The 19,224-nt window shown below is 41.2% G+C and overlaps 1 protein-coding gene across 5 annotated transcripts in view; it reads right to left on the bottom strand.

The window, feature by feature from the left end:
• The window catches only part of dnah5 (dynein, axonemal, heavy chain 5), an 86,864-nt gene that overhangs the window by 47,794 nt on the left and 19,846 nt on the right, over positions 1-19,224 (bottom strand). For all 5 annotated transcript variants that reach the window (XM_070967434.1, XM_070967435.1, XM_070967436.1 and 2 more), the window contains exons 25-53: positions 19,015-19,091; positions 18,806-18,930; positions 18,362-18,597; positions 17,833-18,051; positions 17,518-17,580; positions 16,940-17,178; positions 15,324-15,471; positions 15,038-15,130; positions 14,149-14,348; positions 13,809-13,962; positions 13,397-13,560; positions 13,107-13,263; positions 12,621-12,833; positions 12,259-12,483; positions 11,052-11,224; positions 9,183-9,253; positions 8,783-8,890; positions 8,407-8,594; positions 7,854-8,048; positions 7,474-7,608; positions 7,142-7,249; positions 6,390-6,543; positions 6,000-6,146; positions 4,463-4,704; positions 3,210-3,386; positions 2,389-2,593; positions 2,074-2,216; positions 746-880; positions 259-381 (exon numbers count right to left, since the gene is read on the bottom strand). In XM_070967434.1, coding sequence (XP_070823535.1) covers positions 259-381; positions 746-880; positions 2,074-2,216; positions 2,389-2,593; positions 3,210-3,386; positions 4,463-4,704; positions 6,000-6,146; positions 6,390-6,543; positions 7,142-7,249; positions 7,474-7,608; positions 7,854-8,048; positions 8,407-8,594; positions 8,783-8,890; positions 9,183-9,253; positions 11,052-11,224; positions 12,259-12,483; positions 12,621-12,833; positions 13,107-13,263; positions 13,397-13,560; positions 13,809-13,962; positions 14,149-14,348; positions 15,038-15,130; positions 15,324-15,471; positions 16,940-17,178; positions 17,518-17,580; positions 17,833-18,051; positions 18,362-18,597; positions 18,806-18,930; positions 19,015-19,091 — 4,617 coding nt within the window. The remainder of the gene's footprint in view (positions 1-258; positions 382-745; positions 881-2,073; positions 2,217-2,388; positions 2,594-3,209; positions 3,387-4,462; positions 4,705-5,999; positions 6,147-6,389; positions 6,544-7,141; positions 7,250-7,473; positions 7,609-7,853; positions 8,049-8,406; positions 8,595-8,782; positions 8,891-9,182; positions 9,254-11,051; positions 11,225-12,258; positions 12,484-12,620; positions 12,834-13,106; positions 13,264-13,396; positions 13,561-13,808; positions 13,963-14,148; positions 14,349-15,037; positions 15,131-15,323; positions 15,472-16,939; positions 17,179-17,517; positions 17,581-17,832; positions 18,052-18,361; positions 18,598-18,805; positions 18,931-19,014; positions 19,092-19,224) is intronic.

Below are 19,224 nucleotides of genomic sequence, written 5' to 3'. Positions count from 1 at the left end.
TGTGAAGAAGGGGTTTATTTATTATTGGTTCATGTTACATTTGTCTTTGCTGATATCATCAGTACATTGACTTGTATCATTTATTTCAATTAAGTTGTCTAAAATCTTATAAATTAGAAACTGACTTGAAATCAATTACTTTTCATGGAATTCTAGCACAAAAGCACATAACTAAAAAACTGTGATCAACTGAGGAAGATCATTAAAGTACAATTTTAGCATTTCAATTAATTAATTAATTTTGAAAGTATCCTGAACCTGATCTCCCCATTCGTTGATGACAGGCATGTTGATATCATCGATAAAAATGGACATTTTCTTCCCAGCAGGGGGTCCATAAGTTGTCCCCATCCTCTTATCCACATAGCTCTCTACAGTCCTCTAAAACAGAAAAAGGGGGGAACAAAGGAAAAAGATAATACATATGGTGATGAAAGAGACAGCAACAAGCGAGGGAGCCAGAAAGGCAGAGGACAGATACAGTAAGATCCACTGAGACATAATCCATAGTAACAGCTTGATCCATCAGAAGCTTAGCCATGCACAGGGAAAAGACAGTGGTCCTTCCTCAAGCCTGCACATGATTAATCCGACCAGACATCAATCAATATTACTTCACAAGTTCATGATAACCCTCGACACGTTAACACAGCTGTAGAGCATCCATTTTCAGATGAAACCGCAGGGAATGAGACAGCAAGCTGTTCAACCTAAAACAATTAAGAGGAGAGCGAACAGGCCGTACCTGGAACATGAGTGGTGTGGTGGCAGATGAGAAGTTAAGGCTCTTGCCCATGTGGCTCTCAGGATCATACTTTGACATGTAGCCCTTGATGATGACAGTCTTGGCTGTTCCTTGTTCCCCAATCAGCAAAACAGCCTATGGAAATGCATAATGATTTTCATCTGGGTAAAGTCTCACTTACCAGAAAACCTACAGTATATGCACAGATAATGTAAGTTACATGCAATGTGATGTCAGCGCGAGTAATGAATAGTAACCTGAAATGACAGTTAATTATCCAGTTTAGCTTGAAACACCTCAAGAAAGCAGGTGAGACAGAGGGAAATATGAAAAGTAAGAGACAACTGTCAGTCTTATTGTGCTTCTTTAAGGTGGCCTAAGGTAACAATTTATTTCACTGCCTCAATATCAATCACTGATTAGTAATCACTGTTAATTATTCATTATGAGAAGCAAGATTGTTTTTTTGTTTGTTTTTTTAATAGATGCATTTGTAAAAACAATAGATTAGCCTATTACACAGCTTCAAGTTCAAATCCCAGCAAGGAAGATGAAAGAGCTGACAAATGCAATCATACGGTCATTATAATGTGTAGGGATTCAATTGAAGACCACAGTTTGGGGGTGGGAGCATGTAATCACCTGAACAAATGGTTAATGGTAAAACAAACAACAAACAATGCTGCAAGAGCTGCATGGGCTGTGTGACAGGTTTTTTTTGTGTGTATTTTTGTTCACAATTTAGATCCAGCAGCTTCTGGAAAATGTATTATATATAATCAGTAAAAATAAATGGAATTGAAGGAGCTTTAATAAATGATTGAAAGTAAATGAAATCTCACGCAAACACACCGGCATGCAGCAGCTTCCCACTCTCCCCTCATGGCATTATGAATCTGAGTGGATCTCAACATGCATACACACAAATATGCACAGAGGCGCAGTGATGAATGCCACATGGTGAAGCATTTGATGGGCTTTTAAGAAGAGTATTGACCACAGTACTTTTAATCTGGTCTTTTAGAAGAGTCGTGCTGCATCCAGCCAAGCTGCTGTGTTATTGATCTGAAGCATGTGCATGTATGTGTCTATTCACTCAGCTGTCCAGGAATAAATGAAGCATTATACAGTGAATAGAGAATTGATTAAATGGGCGTTGCCCTCTCTAAAACCCTTATCATAAACCTTAAAGATACTACAAAGAGGGATGTGTACAAACTAAACGTTTCTGTTCACAACTCCCTTTAGTTCATGTCACTGGAAACAGTGACAGTCAGTGTTTTAGTGGATTAAAACCATCCAGAACATTTATTTTGAGCAAACCTCACCTTGCCCTGCTTGGCGATGGTCTGAATTAAGAAGTCTGTTCTAACATTGTCCACATTGGGGACCAAGATGGAGCTGTACTCTGGGGTGAAATCGGATGGATAAACATACTCCTCCACTCTGGTGCTCCAGTGGACCCACTGTCCTGGAAGATGAATAAATGAGCATGCATTAAAAAGATAAATTGTGGTGCAGAGATAAGTACAAAATATGACAGTGACATGAGGCATAATGCTTCTGCTTGTCATGGAGCAGCTTTGATGTTCCCTGGCATCTAATCTGCAGGTAATAACATCTGTTTATCAATGCATGCATACCATCTGCTGTGACATGGTAGTCAAACATGGTGTCCTCACTGTCAACAGGAATATTTGGCAAGTTTAGACAGATATGGTCGTTCCCTCTGAGCCAGGTCTCCATCTTTCTCCGGTCGTCCAGCTCAAGTAAGGCTCCAGTGCTCCACATTAGGGAAAAGACATACAGCCGCTCCAAGTGCTCTCTGGGTAACTCACCACACTGTTCCTGTAGAGTTACACCTATTTTAGATCAAGGACTTTGTTCAAACAAGCAGACTTAAAAAAGAGAAGGGGAGCACAGTTCTCACCTTTTAATGGGGTTTATTGGTTTAAAACAGACAAAAAAATACAAAACAATTCTCTCATCTAAAATGAAGCTAAAGGATTAAAGCATTGGGGCTTACATTAACTAATTATTACCACTGCTATTGTAATGATGGTTCCATCCCAATGAGGGATGGAGATTATGATAGAAAAACAAAAACAAACTTATTGCTGACGATTTTATTCCCCAGTTATGCAAAGTGGAACAATTAGGGCTTTTATTACCCCGTTAGTGGTGTCAATTTATCTTGGTGCCTTTTCTTCTGAAATTATAAGGTAAAACAGTTGGAGTAAATTTTCAATTTGTGTGAGTGAGAACAGGGCAAAAAGGTTCTTAGATTTTCTGAAACTTACCGATACAGTACTAAACATACATCCGTTTAAGTTCCCTTGATTGGGGTTTTCTTAGACCAGCAAATGATTCAAAACGCCTTCTATCTATGAATTATCCTCTTCTAAAATATACCGCATGTGTTGTCTGTCCCAGGGATGGGAATTCAGAACAGCTGCAACCTTACCTTTGGTGGTATGAGTCCCTGCAGCATGTTGATGCACTGCATGATGACAAAGGCCTCTAGCATGTCCATCTTGAACTCTAGTGACTGCACACTGAAGCGGTAGAGCTCAGAGAAAGAGGAGGAGAAGAGCTCCCTCAGTATCTCTGCTTCCTGAGGGGAGCGTTTCTTCAACCAGCCCTGAGAACGACAACCACATCATCTTAGTTAGTTAAGATTCAATTAGGTAAATTAATTTATTTATTCAATTAGTAATTAAGATATTTAGCCAGAGAACTCACTGTATAGTTATCTAGATCAGAGGAAATCAGATCATCTAGATTATCTAGATCAGAGGAAATTTTATGTTGTGGCACCCCTTAGCCACCCAACTCTCAATATAACATGCATACATACTGTATGTACACAGACGTTATCAGTTAAATTAATTAGTTAATTAATTAAGTAATACAACACATTATATAGGCTCATCCTCCATCACTCAGAATAAAAGCCAACAGGTGCACTGTAGATTTAAAGATAAATATTTTGCTTTAAATAAACAATTACAGTTAAATATGTCAAATGTTTAAGGTGTGCAAGGACAAAGAAAACAAAACAAAGGTAAACCTAAAACAGCTGCAGGTTTTTTAATCAGACGTGAGGCAGTGTGGGAGGCGGGACACAACCTGCAGATGTGACTCCACTGACAGGCAGTTTCTTGTCTTGCTTTTATATAGCCTTGTTCTGTCTGATTCTGGTTTTGTTGGCCAGCTCAGATTCAGTCAGACTGTGCTCAGGTTTTAGATATGTCAGCATTTCTTTGAGCTCAGTTCACATTGTCAAATCTTTCCATCACTCGCTCTGACAGACACCATTTTTCTGACTGTTGAGCTCTTGAAAAACATATGCTATGTTACTTCGAAAACTGGCAGCCGTGACTTGTCGATCCATTAGTTGCAGCATAACTGAATAAGACTTTTTAATAGGGTGGTTTTGATATGTATTGCGTATTTCTTCTGTTTTGATACATTTTAAAGCATAGCACAATATATCGTTACTGTAAATGTTGCAGAATTCTTAATGTGGTGAATCATTATTTAAAACACAATAAATGAACAACAATATGATAAATGTTGACTCATCCTCGAGGCACTTTGGGAATAACTGATCTAGATGTCATTTAGCAGGTACATACTGTTATATACCACAAAAAACGCACGTTTGTGTAGAGAAACAAAAATATATATAATCAGATATCCTTGTAGTCGATTCACCTCCAGTATAGGGCTCCAGCTGAGCACAGAAGAGCTCATGAACACCATGCCATTGCGTGAGACGGTGGCTGGAGAGGCATTGTCAATGTTATGTGGCTCAAAAACCACTTTGCAGTTAGGAGCCATGGGTATGCGGTCTCCATTCGCCAGTGTAAGGGTTCTGTTGTCGTCCAAAACTGAGTTTAGGTTCTCAATCCAGATGGCATCAACTGGTCCATCGAGGACAATCCAGATGTTCTCTCCTGAGATAGAAAACAGTGTTGTTTGTTTACATGGTTATGAATAGAATATGACACTTGACCTAATGCTTTTACACATACTGCTGTGTCTGTGCAGTAGGGAATTCAAAATGGCGCCTTGCTGGTCTGGTTCTACAATAAAACAGCCTTAAGAGTTATCAGTCGGCACTAAGTACTGCTAATGCAACAAACACAGGACACTCTAGTTTGGCTGTCAGGAAAAATCATACAATATATATGTAAGACCCCATATGCTCATTTGGTCCAATGGTCATGTTTAATGCTAACTTATCTGGTCTTAAACCACAGGACTCCCAGTTTACAATATGGTTGATTTCATACGCATCAGCCATCAGCCACAGTTCTGCACAGATGTCGTTAAAATGGATCAGGCTCGGGATGCTGTTGCTGCATCTGTTGAATCAGGATGCAGGTACGACCTCTTTTCACGAGGCATTTCTTTTCCTTGTTGAGTACTTCTCTCAGGAGCCCTGTCACAACTCCACATCATTTACTTCTCAACAGTGGATCCCTATCTGCTCAAAGCAACCAGCCGCACAAGTGAACAGTATGAACAGCAGGCGGCTGCACAAAGGCAACTGACAAACATACGGCACGAGCACATACACTGAATACATCAAATGCATATTTTGAAACATAAAAGCAAACATACATAATGTATATTCATACTAATGCACACATGTTTAATGAAGTGTGTGGGATTAGGACTGTGTAGAAAGATAAAACAGCTGTTGGATCTGCTTTGAACTGTGGCTGCAAGGATGTCCCAAGATATTTAAACTTCCTTATAATATAGTAACATACTAGTTTTCCCAAAGAAGAAAGAAAGCCACAGATTATCAGTAATACTAATGAATCACTTGAGGAATACTTTCTTTCCTCAGCAGGGATCCCTCTCATGTTTTCTGACATCCTCTAACAGAAGAGAGGAGGCTGTTATGACACCATGTTCCTCTATTTGCCAATCAAACAGTTATTACATCTTGTGCTAAGCTTCCTATAGACCACCCTTGTGGTATTTGAAGATATTAAGGTTAATCCCAAAGCGTGCCTGATAAACACCATTTTTCAACATCAGCTGTCAGCTAGTAAAATTACAATGCTCGCCTGTTATTTAGAAAGATTAAAAGCTCTCTAACTTACACAAAAACAGGATTTCATTTATACAAATTAGAACACAGTATGACAAATACTAATTTATAATCACTTCTAGTTTAAATTGTATTAATATCAGCTCATCTCGCCTCCACCATTGTTGAGTGAGCAACTTTTCTGACCTTTCTTTGCTCTCAGTGTTTTCCTCCACAGTGTGGAGAAAATGCCATCAGTCCAGTCATTTGTGGCCACATCTAGTCGCCCAAACATCTGAGGTGCTGTGATGGCTTTGGGGTTCATGCGCATCTCTTTGTGAGGCTGACCACACTCTGAGGGAAGGAAGACGATGACGGAGACATTTGTACGTTAGGCATAAGTAACTGACTAAAATATGCATACAAAGAAGAACGTCCTGATTTGTGAGGTGTCACTTGAAGTTTATAGGGAGAGAAGCTGATTCTCCCTCCATCTGTCTTTGTCTCTTTCACACGTAGCTTCGACATCAGCCAATTTATTGCAAATTTGTGCGTCTTTTCCTGAACATTTATCCCAAAACATGCACAAAACCCTACCTGTCATAGCCCTCATCAGTGTGTGTATACAAGTCGTCTTTCCAGCCCCACTGGGCCCCAGGGCCATCATGCCATGCCGGACCCTCTGTGTCTCAAACAGCTGGATGACCTTCAGCTTCCAGGGAGGATGGCTAATCAGACCTGCGTCTTCAACCTGAGGGAGCACAATTATAGTATACCCATCTGCTGTTTTCTTTTATTTACCATAGTAAGCATACAAAATACTGTGACATGATCTGGCTGATACTGTTATGGCAGTATTATATACCACATTGACAGAGTCACACACAGGTTCACACGCATTTAAAGAGATACAGTGACAAGCATGCTTTACTGCATGGATGAAGGCACATTATGTACCAAATACATGCACACACCATAATGCTGTGATTTAAAGAGCCCTCACTTTACTGTATCTCATACTTTATATTTTCTCTGCACTATGTTTGCCACAGTTACTTAGGTTAGGTCCTTGACAAATTGCAAATGACACCATTTGAATCCCTTTGGGTGTTATATCATGAGACGTTTAAGAGTGACATGAAAGATACAGCAGTCACACAGTCCATTAGTCTTTTGCCCAATTTCACTCAGCCTCTTCATTTCCCTCTCTTGGCCTCTGCTTACTTTTCCTCTGTCCCTCTTCACTCTCTCTTGCTCTCTGTTCCCTCGTCCTTCCATCTTACTGTATTTCTCTGCCACTTCACTCTCCCTCGCAAACACAGACAAACTCATCCCTCACGCCCGCCTACCTGATTGTCGATGGCAGTCTCTAGTTCAGGGTAGCCTGCTTTATCAAGTTGAATGCCCGGGAAGAGGTCGTCAATCAAGCTCAGGAAGAGCGGCTCATCCTCATCGATCTAGCAAACACACACGCGTACACAGAGACATAAGAGAACAAAAACCCAAACAGAACAGCTGAGGATGAGTTTCTTAAATATGGTTGATATTCTGGTCTGGGTGTGACTATTTCCTTTGTAATTAAAATTGGATCCATCATTGACTCTTTTTTGCTATATCTTTGAATGATTTTGTATATCTTTTCTTTCTAGCTCTATTGTATTATATTGTATTCTAGACCAACCAGTTTCGATAAGTTCATGTCCCTGAGGACCCTCATAACGATGGTGGACTCCGTGTCACTGGGGTTGGCTCGCTTGGCTGCTCCCAGTGTTCGCAGCACTGACAGGATGTTGCGCAGGCCAAAGTCATAATGAACCTGGACAATGACAAAGAGCATTTTAGATTCATAGTGATCTGTTTGACAGCTCTGTAAAACCAGCTCTTTATTTATTCACCTACTGTTTTAAGTCTCTGTAACAAGCCTTTCCAAGTATTTCAAAAATTAAGCACTTTAAATACTGCATATATGAAAAAGACATGTAAGACAGGTGGTGAAAGGTTAGCAAAGCCTAAAGTCTGATAGCTGCCAACATTTTGTACTCATCTCATCCATATTTTTACCTGCTTGGAAAGTTGCTCCTCACACAGCTTGTAAAGAGTGAAGAACTTGCGGGCCAGCTCCATGTTGTCTATAAACCCACAACTGGCCAGTTTAACCCTGATGATGATTTGACGGTCAGGAACCATCATGGCCACAGAGCGGAAGTTGATCTTCAGGTTCTCAGGAAGCTCCTGGCGACCTGCATAACCTGGGTTCTGATCATACAGGAAAAGAAAAGGGACAACAGGAGAGTATTACATAAAACATATAGATGTCAGATCTCAGGATACTATGAGTCCTTACTACAGCTGATTGCTGATGTGTGTGATGGTAAGTATAAGTAGTCACGATGTGTTATAAGCCCCATCAGTCAACCTTATGCTTATAACTATTTAAGAGCATCCATAAGACACTTAAAGTTGTAATTCATTATAAATCACATCAACAATGTTTCAGACTGTTACAGTGCATCAGAAAGCATTATGTGTATTTATATGTGTCGTCATGTTGTCTGCTAATAAAGCGTTGCTGCAGTTTCTACCTAAATTTTGAAATAATGGCACTGTCACTGACCATGGTAAGGAAGATGCCAAACTCAGGGCTCATATCTACATTGTCTCCATCAGTGAAAATAAAATTTTTGCGGCGTTCCTTCTTGCAGGTGAGAACTATGGCGATCTGCTGGGCTGCCACCGATAAAACTGGGAGGTCAATGCGGTTGAACTCGTCAAAACAGCCCCACGAACCAGACTGAGCCAGTCCTGGAAATCAGATGCATGCAAGTTTATGGTCACTTTGTTGCAGTGATAATATATCCAATATATCCAGTATGTCTACCTAGGATTTATTCAAAAACTGTATCGGTCATCCCAAATCCCATTTGACCCTTCACTATTTCTGGTGCTGCTTCATTTGCAATAACATAATAGCACCAATTTGTGGCTCTTACCTTTGAATATTCTTCCTAAGCCTCTGAAGTCCATCTGGTCAGAACAGTTGAAAACCACAACATACTTTCCCAGACAGCGGCCCATGTCTTTTGTGGTCTCTGTCTTACCTGATCAAAAAAAAAAGGAAGATTTGCCACACCACAAAATGAGCTGCAACAATTTTTATTATGAAATTCAGAAAAATATGTATATAAATTATTGTTTCACAACAATTTAAAATTAATTTGGGACCTTGGCGAGGTCCCCCAAAATTGCTGTAATACAACATGGCACAATACCACAGATAAGGAGCTGCAGTCAATGCCATGTTTTCTCAATATCCCATGTTCCTAATTGGATAAAAGCACTATTTCATAGACACATTCTTCCTCACTTAATACTTTCAGGTCTCAGTCTTACCTGTTCCTGCTGGACCAGCAGGGGCTCCACCCATACTCATACCTAGAGCCTGGGCTAGGGTGATGTAGCACCTGGCCAAACACAGACAGGAAGACAGATGCATTTCAGAGGCATGATAAGGTTAAGAATTGGCTTCCACGCAAAGCAGTTTTAATTTTCCATCGCATTCAATTTATCACACAGTTATTCTAATATGATATGATTCTCCACAGGGAGGTTGGAGGTCATGCACAGCTAGACAACGCTGCGCTGAAACTGGTGGGGATTCAGTTTCTTGCCCAAGGACACTTCTAAAGAGAGGACGACTGACACTGGGAACTGACCCAGGCCCTCTGGCTGGCCATCTTCACTGCATTACTGGCCTCTAAAAATCATTGTGAAACATCACTTGCAACCAATTTTATGTCCTTTAGAGAAGAGATATCAGAACACTGCTATTATGAAGAATCTTCGAAACTCATTGTCCCTTTACTCATTTTCAAACTTGATGCACTGGCAGAGAGGACGAAGGACAGACAATGTGAAAGAGGAAGAGTAAACACAGGGAGTGACAGAAAGGAAAGCAGCACAGCAGACTCTAACCGAAGAGACGGAATCAGATAGTATTTCAGGCAGGGAAAGAAGACAGTGAGAAAATCAGGGCTGTCTTGGCGCCTTCGGCCATAAGGACAGCAGGCCACTTCTTTGGAGTGCTGCTGTCTGATGTCTGCTGGTGGCTCCCTCCCTGCTGCTGTCTCTTCTCATTTCTTTCTCCTTGTCTCTCATCTTTTTTCTCTCTGTCTTGTCTATTATGTCTCTCTGTGTGTCTGTTAGTCTGACACTGGCTGTTGGTGGACTTCTGTCTACCTCCCTCTGTCTAATCATCTTGCTCCCTCTCTCTGTGTGTCATATCCTCCGTCCTCTTGCACAGTGGTCGCTGTTCAAGAAGGCCAACTCCTCCTCTCCAATTTCTTCTCTTCTCTATTCCATTGCTCTCTCTGTCTCTCTTCGCCCCAAGTCCAGTCATTAGTCAGCCACAGAGATGGTAACCTATTAAATATAGATTCGTGCTATAATGAACATTTCCACTGGATCACAGAGAAAACAGTTATCAGTACAAACATATCTTGAGCACTTTCATAAAATACTTTGCTGTTGCTATTTCTCTCTAAAGAAAACAGTATAGAATTGCTGACTTAGCTACAAACTATGGTAACATTTTCTGTGAGTGTGCAATTATTTCCAGGTTGTCTTGTAATTGTTCGAACTGTGCAATACCAACGGTGTTGTGTTTCCCAAGATTAGAAACCTAAACTTTTAAATGCTTTTCTTGTCAATGATGGGTGTTTTGGAAGTGAGGTGCACCTCTGACTAACAGTCCAGACGACTGGGCAACGGTGCCTAAATTAGTGACGAGGACATTTCAGATGATAGGAAGGCCAAAATAAAAGGCTCAAGTAAATACAAGTTTGTGCTCTGCGTTTGCAGTTACTGGAAATTGCCACATTTAAAGAAAGTAATATTTTTGGACAGCCTGTCCTTGCAGGAATTCTTGATGGAGGACTTGTGCACAGCGAAAATGATGGATGTAGTTGTGTGTAGAGAAAAATTCAAACACTGCCCTCTTTCATTCCTCCACAACTGGCCAATCTCTATGCACAGGGGACGTGATTGTCAAGGCTGTGTGTTTCTGAAAGCCCCCTGATTCCACCATCAGAGAGGTGTGCGAGGAGAGGTTTCAGAAGCTGTTGGACCATCTGACAAGCACTGTGTGTGAAGCATACTGAAGGCCTTCATTGAAACAATTACAATCACGATAAAGCATCCACACCAATGCCATGCTACATACCAATGTCACATGTGTGTGTGCCATCATGGATGGCCCTCTACCTGTCAGTCAACGGCGTAATGACGAGCCTTTCAGTGCAGCCCAAGAATTCATTTTGGTAGACAAAACCCACGTCTGTGATGTTGATGATCATCTTGTCTGAGTCCTCATTGAAGTAGAAACGGCACTGCTTCAGCCACTCAAAGTCGTTGGGGCTTTTGACATGGAGCCGGCACTGGAAGGAGAAAGGGTAAGGATGAGAGTGAGAAGGAGGGACAAAGAGAAGAGAACAGAAGAGCGAGGGAGAGAGGAGAGGCAGGGGGAAAGAGAAGGGGAGCAAGATGAAAGGGTGGAGAGAAGGGGGAGAGAGAAGGCAAGATGGCAAGTGAAGAATAGGAAATTGAGGGGCAGCATTTAGGAGATGATGTGAGGTGAGACATTAAAGCAGGACAAAAGGGGAAGGACGGGTGTAAGAGAAGGATGTATGAGAAGGATAAGTTCACAGAAAGGTTATTTTAAGGTGGAAAAGGGGGAGAGGCAGATAAGGGAAAGATGAAAGAAAAGAGGTGAGAGGCCATGAGATGGAAATTAGATGTAAGGAAGATAAAGGCGAGGGCAGAAGGATGGCAAAAAAAAAAAAAAAGACTCGAGGAGAAAATGAGTAAAGTACAGTGAAAAGAGGCAGCAGAATGAGGATGGTGGTAAATCAAGAGAGAGAAAAAAGGTGTAAGGACAGAAAAAAGAGGAGGGGACAGAAGAAGGGCAATAGATATTATAGAAAGAGGGAAGTGGGATGAAGAGGACAGCAGGAGATGTTTCAAGAAATGCACAGGGAGAGAGAGGGAAAATGAGAGGAGAATAAATGAATACAGATATGAGGGGATGAAATAATAATGATTAAAAAAACAAAAAAGCAACGTGACCAAATAAAGTTACTTCACATCTGTACTATTCACCTTTGGAGGCCAGCTGGGCAATTTACTGTGCCTGGATGGAAGACTTCAAAGACAAGCTCTTTCTCTAGGTCTTAATATCACCTGGCTGCCGATGGAAATGCTTTGAAGACTTCTGTCAGACAGAATTGAATCTTTTTCTTTTAACACCCCAGACCGAGGGTATCTGAGTAAAGGATGGCTTTCTTGAGCAGGAGATTCTGGTAATATCCTTGAACAGAAATTTTAAAGGGCTTGTTTGTATGGTGAAACATACTTCAATTTACTAAGCTATCATAGAGGAGGTTCAACAGTACTAAATGATGAACACACTCACCAGGTCATCAAATATGTCCCTCTGGTGGACATGGATGGTGATGAGGGTCTCGTACTTGGTCCTCTCTACAGTCCCCAGGTCTCTTGTAGTCATGTCAATCAGTGTGTTGAGCAGATCTAGGAACAGCTGGTTGGTTTTGGCCATAATGCGCCGATCATATCGGGCATTGGTCAGAGCCTCCTCAGCGTCCCTTGTCCATATCATCTGAATACCCAGCAAGCCCACCTGGATCAAGGACAAGTATATTTGGTAAGCACATCACTGTGTGTGTGTGATGGTCACATGTACTGAGACACTTAAATTAAAGAGATTAATGCTATGATCCATTTCTTGAAATATTAGGGGAATCAACTATGATCTACCTGAGCAGGGAAGGAGTTGAGGAAGTCGATAAGCTGGAAGCCTGAGTCCTGGATGGTCAGGGCAGCCTGTCGGATCACCAGGTGCAAAGACCTCTGGGATTCCCTCAGCAAAGCATTGAGCCAGACCTCTACATTCCCCTCTGCTGTGACGGGACGCTCCAGCTCCACAGTCTCCCCTTCCCGTGATGATACAGCCAGAATACGGTCATACACCTGAGAACGATGACACATTTTATAGATTACAATCACAGATTTTTTATTTTCATGTGCGAAATTGGAAAAGAATATGCTGTTACATGAATGTATATGTTCCCCTCTTCTGCACCATTCTGATTCTGATTCTGATTTTATTCACTCTGTAGCAATTATTTGTTTTAGAACTTCAGTTCTGAAGATGCCATTGTTCTGTTACCCTGACCTGTCAGAACAGCAACTGTGTTCTACAAACAATAAAAACACTCTGAGGGGGCTCCATGGAAAATGCACCTTGTCGTGGAAGCGGACACATTTGATGTTGTCGAAGACGTTGAGGAGGTGGGCTTGGATGGTGTGGGAGTCAGAGGCCTGGCCCAAGATCTCCAGCAGCGCAGGGTCAGAGACAAAGAAGAAACGAGGAAACAGCAGACGCTTCTTCTCCAAATAGCTGTTGGACAGCATGATAATTAAAAAAAGTTTTAGAAAGTTACCGGCATTACTCTGTCTGAAGTTCTCACCCTTCAAACCTTCATATTGTTTTGAGGTATAGCTGAATCCGGATTTTGGCCCTTTGTACTCACCCTGTAAGTGACTTCTGGCAGATCTCCAGCTGTTCGAGGAGGTGAGGAAGCAGCTGCCCCATTGTCTCATCCCCCACGCATGACTGTACTACATTGGGCATCTCATGAGCCCGCATCATGATCTTCACCCATGATTTGTCGATGTTTGAGAAACGCTTTGCTTCCTAAAAAAGGTTGAGTCAATGAGTCATGTGATTATCAGAGATTGTATTTTCTTTGTTTTGTCAAGTTGTAATAGAAAAAAAATTGGTTGTTTTGAATCCTAAAAAAGTTGGGACGCTGTGTAAAACATAAATAAAACAGAATGTGATCATTTGCTACTCCTTTTTGACATGTGTTCAACTGAAAACAGTCCAAGTATCCATTGAGATTAGAGAGTCAAATATGACAAATTCACTGTGATGTAATCTACCTTTGGCAGCTGTTTAGCGATGTCTCCACCCACAAACACAGCTTCCAGGTAGATCCAGAGGTTCTGGACCGTCATCCAGTTTTCTATGATATCAGTGGTGTTGGAAAGATTCTGAACCCACTTCTGAATCTGGGCTTTAAATGGGGTGTTGTACCTGGGAAACGAGTTACATCAGCATGTAAACCAGACATTAAACCACACACAGTGACAGCTGGCTTAGTTGCTGTGAAGTCGACAACACAGTCAAATAAATTGCCCTGCAGAAAATGCTCTGATGCAATTTATGGCCCTCATAAAAATCCTAATACTGATGATGTAATCAGGATCAGCACTGACATACCTGTTGCTCATGAGAGACCCCAAAATCATCAGGCTGTCCTCCATGCTGGCAATGATCTCTGATGTGCTGTCTCCTCTCAGGAGCAGTTCTCCACGGGTCTTAAAGTTGGCAAACGTAAAGGTCTTGTTGTCCCACTCAGCGATCACTTGCTTCAGCTTCTGCTCAATATCCCGCTCTTTCACTGCACTGATACAGATATCCTGCACCGGAATGTGATCAGTGCAGTGGCAAAAGAAGTAAAAATAAACATTTTAATTATCTCCACCAGGATATGAGTCATGTTGTCACGACTTTAGCCAGCTCCTAGTTTTCATTCTGTTATCTGCACTGTTCCATATACTGCTTTTTATCTTAACCTGTCTGCCTGTGAGTTGTGCCTTTGGGTTCAAACTTTTTGTTGTTTTTCTCAGTCATTACAGCAGTACATACATTAGGAAGAAAAAATTGTTACTGTGGGACAAAAGGCAGTACGACTACAAACAAACCTTTTATCAACATAATCATCATTAGTATCAATTATCATTATCAATATCACTAAAGACTTTTTCATTTATATCATCACCATTGTCATCCAAAATGTTGTGAAGCTCCAAATATTTTGACAAAATAAATAAAAAAATACAAACAAGCTTTCCATAAAGACATCAGCTATTACTGTGATCGACAACTGATTTAATGTTCTGTATGAAAATTATGCTAGCGCTTAAACACATAGGCATATTGCAACTTTACTACACCATATGTTAACCTCATGCATGACATACAAGAAATAACAAAAAAAAGAATCATTTAAAACATTTAAGAATATTCTTAAATTAGCACGTTTTTGCATTAGATTCAACATTGAATGGGATACAGTATGTAGCAGGGTAGTACAATTCATTCTTACCTCTATCTCCTCTTTATACTTCAGCAGAGGAGCCTCCATGATGTTGCGTAGCTTGAATGTATCAGATTCCACCTCAAAGGTATGCCCGGTCACCTTGGCACAAAATCAGGTAGACAGTGTTCAAATGAGAACGTCTATTCATATCAAATGTCAAGACAGCAGTTTTTATTACATATATTATCATTATTATGATTATTATTAATCAAGTAGATGTAGCTGATGAGTCACTCTTTAGTGGAAATAACTGGTAACTGCAGCGGTATGTTGGTGGCCTTATTCAACTGACCTCAGTAATTCTTTTCCAGTGGCGAGTCATCATAGCCTTGTTAGTCATGAGTTCCAGCAGGGGGCAGCACTCACTGAATTCATCAATCGTTTTCTTCAGGTCCAGGAAAGCCTGCCACTCTTTCAGAGCACGAGGCAGCTTGCGACACCTGGTTGTTAAAGGATACAATGGTCAACAAAATCAAAGCGAATACATGTTTTCCAAACGAGAATCAAGTCCAAGAGGTGTACACGCATGTCCCTCTGAGACTCACATGCACCAGCACTTCTGCACAGTGTACTCAGCCCAAAGCAACACTTCTAAAATTGATAGACAACATTTCTGTCCTGGCTTCTGAAACTGCTACAGCAGCACATACTCCTCTTGCAACTGCTAACAACCTTCAATGACCCTCATACTGTGAAGAGAACACAAAAGTGGACACTACTTTCTCCAGATGAAATGCCTTGAACTTGTATTAACCGAGCCTCTTTCCTCTTCAGTTTCCCTCCAACAAATACACAATAAATCCTTGAAGAGGACAGAATGTAAAGATAAATGTGGGCAGAAATGATGAAATTGAAATCCCTCTGAGCATTCATGCCATGCTTGATGAAAAACATTTTATGAGATAATTCCAGGGGAATGACTCTGTACTGAGCCAGGAAAGGGGCGATGCTGAAGAGAAAGGCAGACTAATGAAAATCACCTCATTTTTCCCCCTTTTCATTTTCTTTTCTTCTGATAATATCTCCTCCAGCCATGAACCTGGAGGGGATCACGCATTTGGTCGTGCGTTTGAGTGGGCGTGTCCATGTGTTCATCTGTCTGCAGCTCATCTCGCCTACTACTGGACCCATCAGCATGTTTTTTTTTTTTCGTGCACATTTATGGCTGTTTGCTCAACGGCCTCTCGTGTTGCTTTGAGTTTTACTGACTGCTTACTCATCATTGACTGCTGACTCCTCATCCCTCCTAACTGGATGGCTGCTTCACCCACATGCCCCCAGTCCCACCTGGTGGTGCATCTTGACTCTGAGTGCACTCTTCTAGTTTTTCTTTATATGACTGTGGGCACATTTGATGGACGCTCACTTCTGTGACAACACGATGGTTTGATTGCTACGTGCAAAAGCCCCCTTTCTAGTGTATTCAGTAAAACACCTTCACGGCTGCATTTGGTTGTCTTGTTTGGTTTGTTAGAGTTCAGTAGGAGGTGCATTATATTTCCTGGAAGTGTCTCACTGTCACTTCCACTTCCAGTTGAGCAAAGGTCAGCACAACTTCGGTTAAAACGGTTGGTTCAATACTGATCAGTTGAATTTACTTCAAGGTGTCCTATAGAGTAAACAAAAAGAACTTCGTAATCACAGTGTGTGTATCCGTGAGGTCTAACAAACATGGTGAGTGCATTTCCTTCTTGCTTTACTTCTTCTTCTTCCCTGTCTTTTGATAATAATGCAGTATGTTGCTGTGTTACCACCACATGCTGATCAGTAGAACAGTGTGACTTACATGACATACATGACACAAACAAAAGAGGGACCTGCTCACAGAACAAAAGCTCCACTAGAAGCGTAAAACTACAAAGAGAGTATTTCAATGTAGTAATAAGATGAATGTCACAGGAAATACACCTTGTCTGAAAGTCCAGTAGTTCGTTATTTATCTTCTCGATGTGGATGTCAGCCCAGAGGATATCATAGTAACCATTGACTGTTTCGATGACATTGTTGTAAAGGCCATACAACTTCTGCAGCAGAGTCAGCTGCTTCCTAATCTCCAACAGCTGGGGATGCTGGGTAACAGGAAGTCCAAACAGCTCCTCGCCGCCAGTGTAAGTGATGTACTTCCTGAAGAGGTTGTCAAATCGATTCTAAAGATAAGAAAGGTAACAAATCCGCAAACATCACTACAGTATTAGAAATTTATATAATTCAAAATTATTTAATATACTGTTTTTCAGCCATTGTACATTTGAATATATGCTATTCTCCATGTATAAATGTTACACAGAGCAAAAATTATTTGCAATGAATGAAAAAGAAAAAGGAAAAAACATTCAAAGGCAAAAAACTGTCAAAAAAAATAAAATCATCATAACTGGCTCTGTGGGGAACAAGGCCAATTTCCAGACCCAAATTCTGAACACAGTGATTGACAGACTAAATAATAACTGAATTATTACGCTCAGCTCAGACTGTCAGTAACAAACCTGGAACATGATGAGTCTATCACTGGCATCCTGAGGAGCCAGCCCCACCACCATGGGGCCATCCTGAAGCAGAGAGGAAAAAGTCAGTGGGTACATCCCAATCCCCTTTAATGCATTCACCTTTCCTTCACTTGTGTCCTTTCCTTGCACCTTGTCTCTCCCGCTGAAGACACGAGCAGTGATGCAAGGGAAATGTGAGGAGACATGGCTAATTAAGTAGCCATGTAAATGATGTGTTGTACTCAAAACCAGAAAACTCAGAAGCCTTTGAGTGTGCGCTTGTGTCTTGCATTTTCTGTCTCATGTTTCCTTTACCTTCTCATAATCCAGGTAAAAGTGTTGGCAGTCTTCCAGAAAGGTCTCCACATTGCTGACGAGCTCTCCTCTGAAATTGGGCTGCAAAGCCACCAGCTCATTCTGTACCTCTGTGCTTCGCGACAGCAGCTTTTCCCAGCTATAACGCAGCGTATCCACCTTATCGGCCTCCTCTTTTGCCACCGACAGCTCATATTTATGAAGCATGGCATAGGACTCCTGTAAGGTACAAAGAAGATGCCTCATTTTTCACCTGATGTATACAAGTACTGGCAACTTACATCATCATTTGGGTCATTAATCAGACATTTACATAAAACATGCAAGAGTTTGAAGTACTTGTCTTCTGCAATGCCACTGAGAGTCTGATACAGGACTAAACCTAAGCACTTTTTAAACATTATACTCAAATTATGTCAATATACATTAAAAGATTAGCAAAAATGCTGTCATCTACACTACTAAAAACATCCACCCCTGTCCCCACTGTGTGTGTATGCTGTATTAAAGACCTAACGCAGTACTTTACCTCTATGGGACCAACTTGAAAATCAATAGATATCTGGTGCTCTCTGATCTCCTTGAGAGCTGCCATGGCAATGCGAATGTCATCCAGGTCTTTGATCTGACGATTCAGTTTTTTCCCTGCTTCATCAACAAAAGCAAAGATCTGCTCCATCTCTGAGCGATATTTCCTGTTACAGTACAGTCCGTAGTCCACCATCCAGTTCTTGGTTTCAGCAGTGAGGGACATCTTCAGGTCCACTGGTACAAAGACATCCACGTGAGCATGCAGAGATCAGTGATGCATTGGCTAAAAGTCTACTGTGTTTCATGCCAGTGTCACACTTTGTTTAGATCCCTTGTTGGCAATAAGCACATTTTCAAAGTGCTGTGCTTTTATCAAAGCAAGCAAGTAATGATGATACAAGAAGCAAAGAGAGCTCATAACAGTCCAGCAACTTCATCTAACCTGTGAATAGTGCCAAAGCTCCTACTGTGATGTACTCTGGTTCAGCGTTTATTTCCAGCTCCAGGTCTCGATAGAAAAGAATCCGGCACTCAAACTCTGACAGCAAGGGGCTGCCCTGGATGAATCTGTAAAAAACAACAACAAACAAACCATTAGCTGTCAGTGGACTCGCACTCAGATATGTATATCCGTCATTTAGTTTATCATACTTTCGCATGGTGTCTTCACGGTCCTTTCTCCAGATGTGATGGTAACGGCTAAAACGGTCTAAAGCAGTCATCACTTCCTGCTCAATATATAAAACAGGGGACACATAAGAAATTTGGGGGCATTAAAATTTAACATTGGATGATGATGTAATTTCTCTTTAAGGGAGGTCATAGAGATTAAAATACAGATACTGAAATTTACAGTTGTTG

This window comes from Chaetodon trifascialis, chromosome 7, assembly GCF_039877785.1.
Source record: "Chaetodon trifascialis isolate fChaTrf1 chromosome 7, fChaTrf1.hap1, whole genome shotgun sequence".
Taxonomy (NCBI): domain Eukaryota; kingdom Metazoa; phylum Chordata; class Actinopteri; order Chaetodontiformes; family Chaetodontidae; genus Chaetodon; species Chaetodon trifascialis.
Note: the sequence above shows the minus strand (reverse complement) of the source record. Positions and strands in the feature narration are given on the sequence as shown.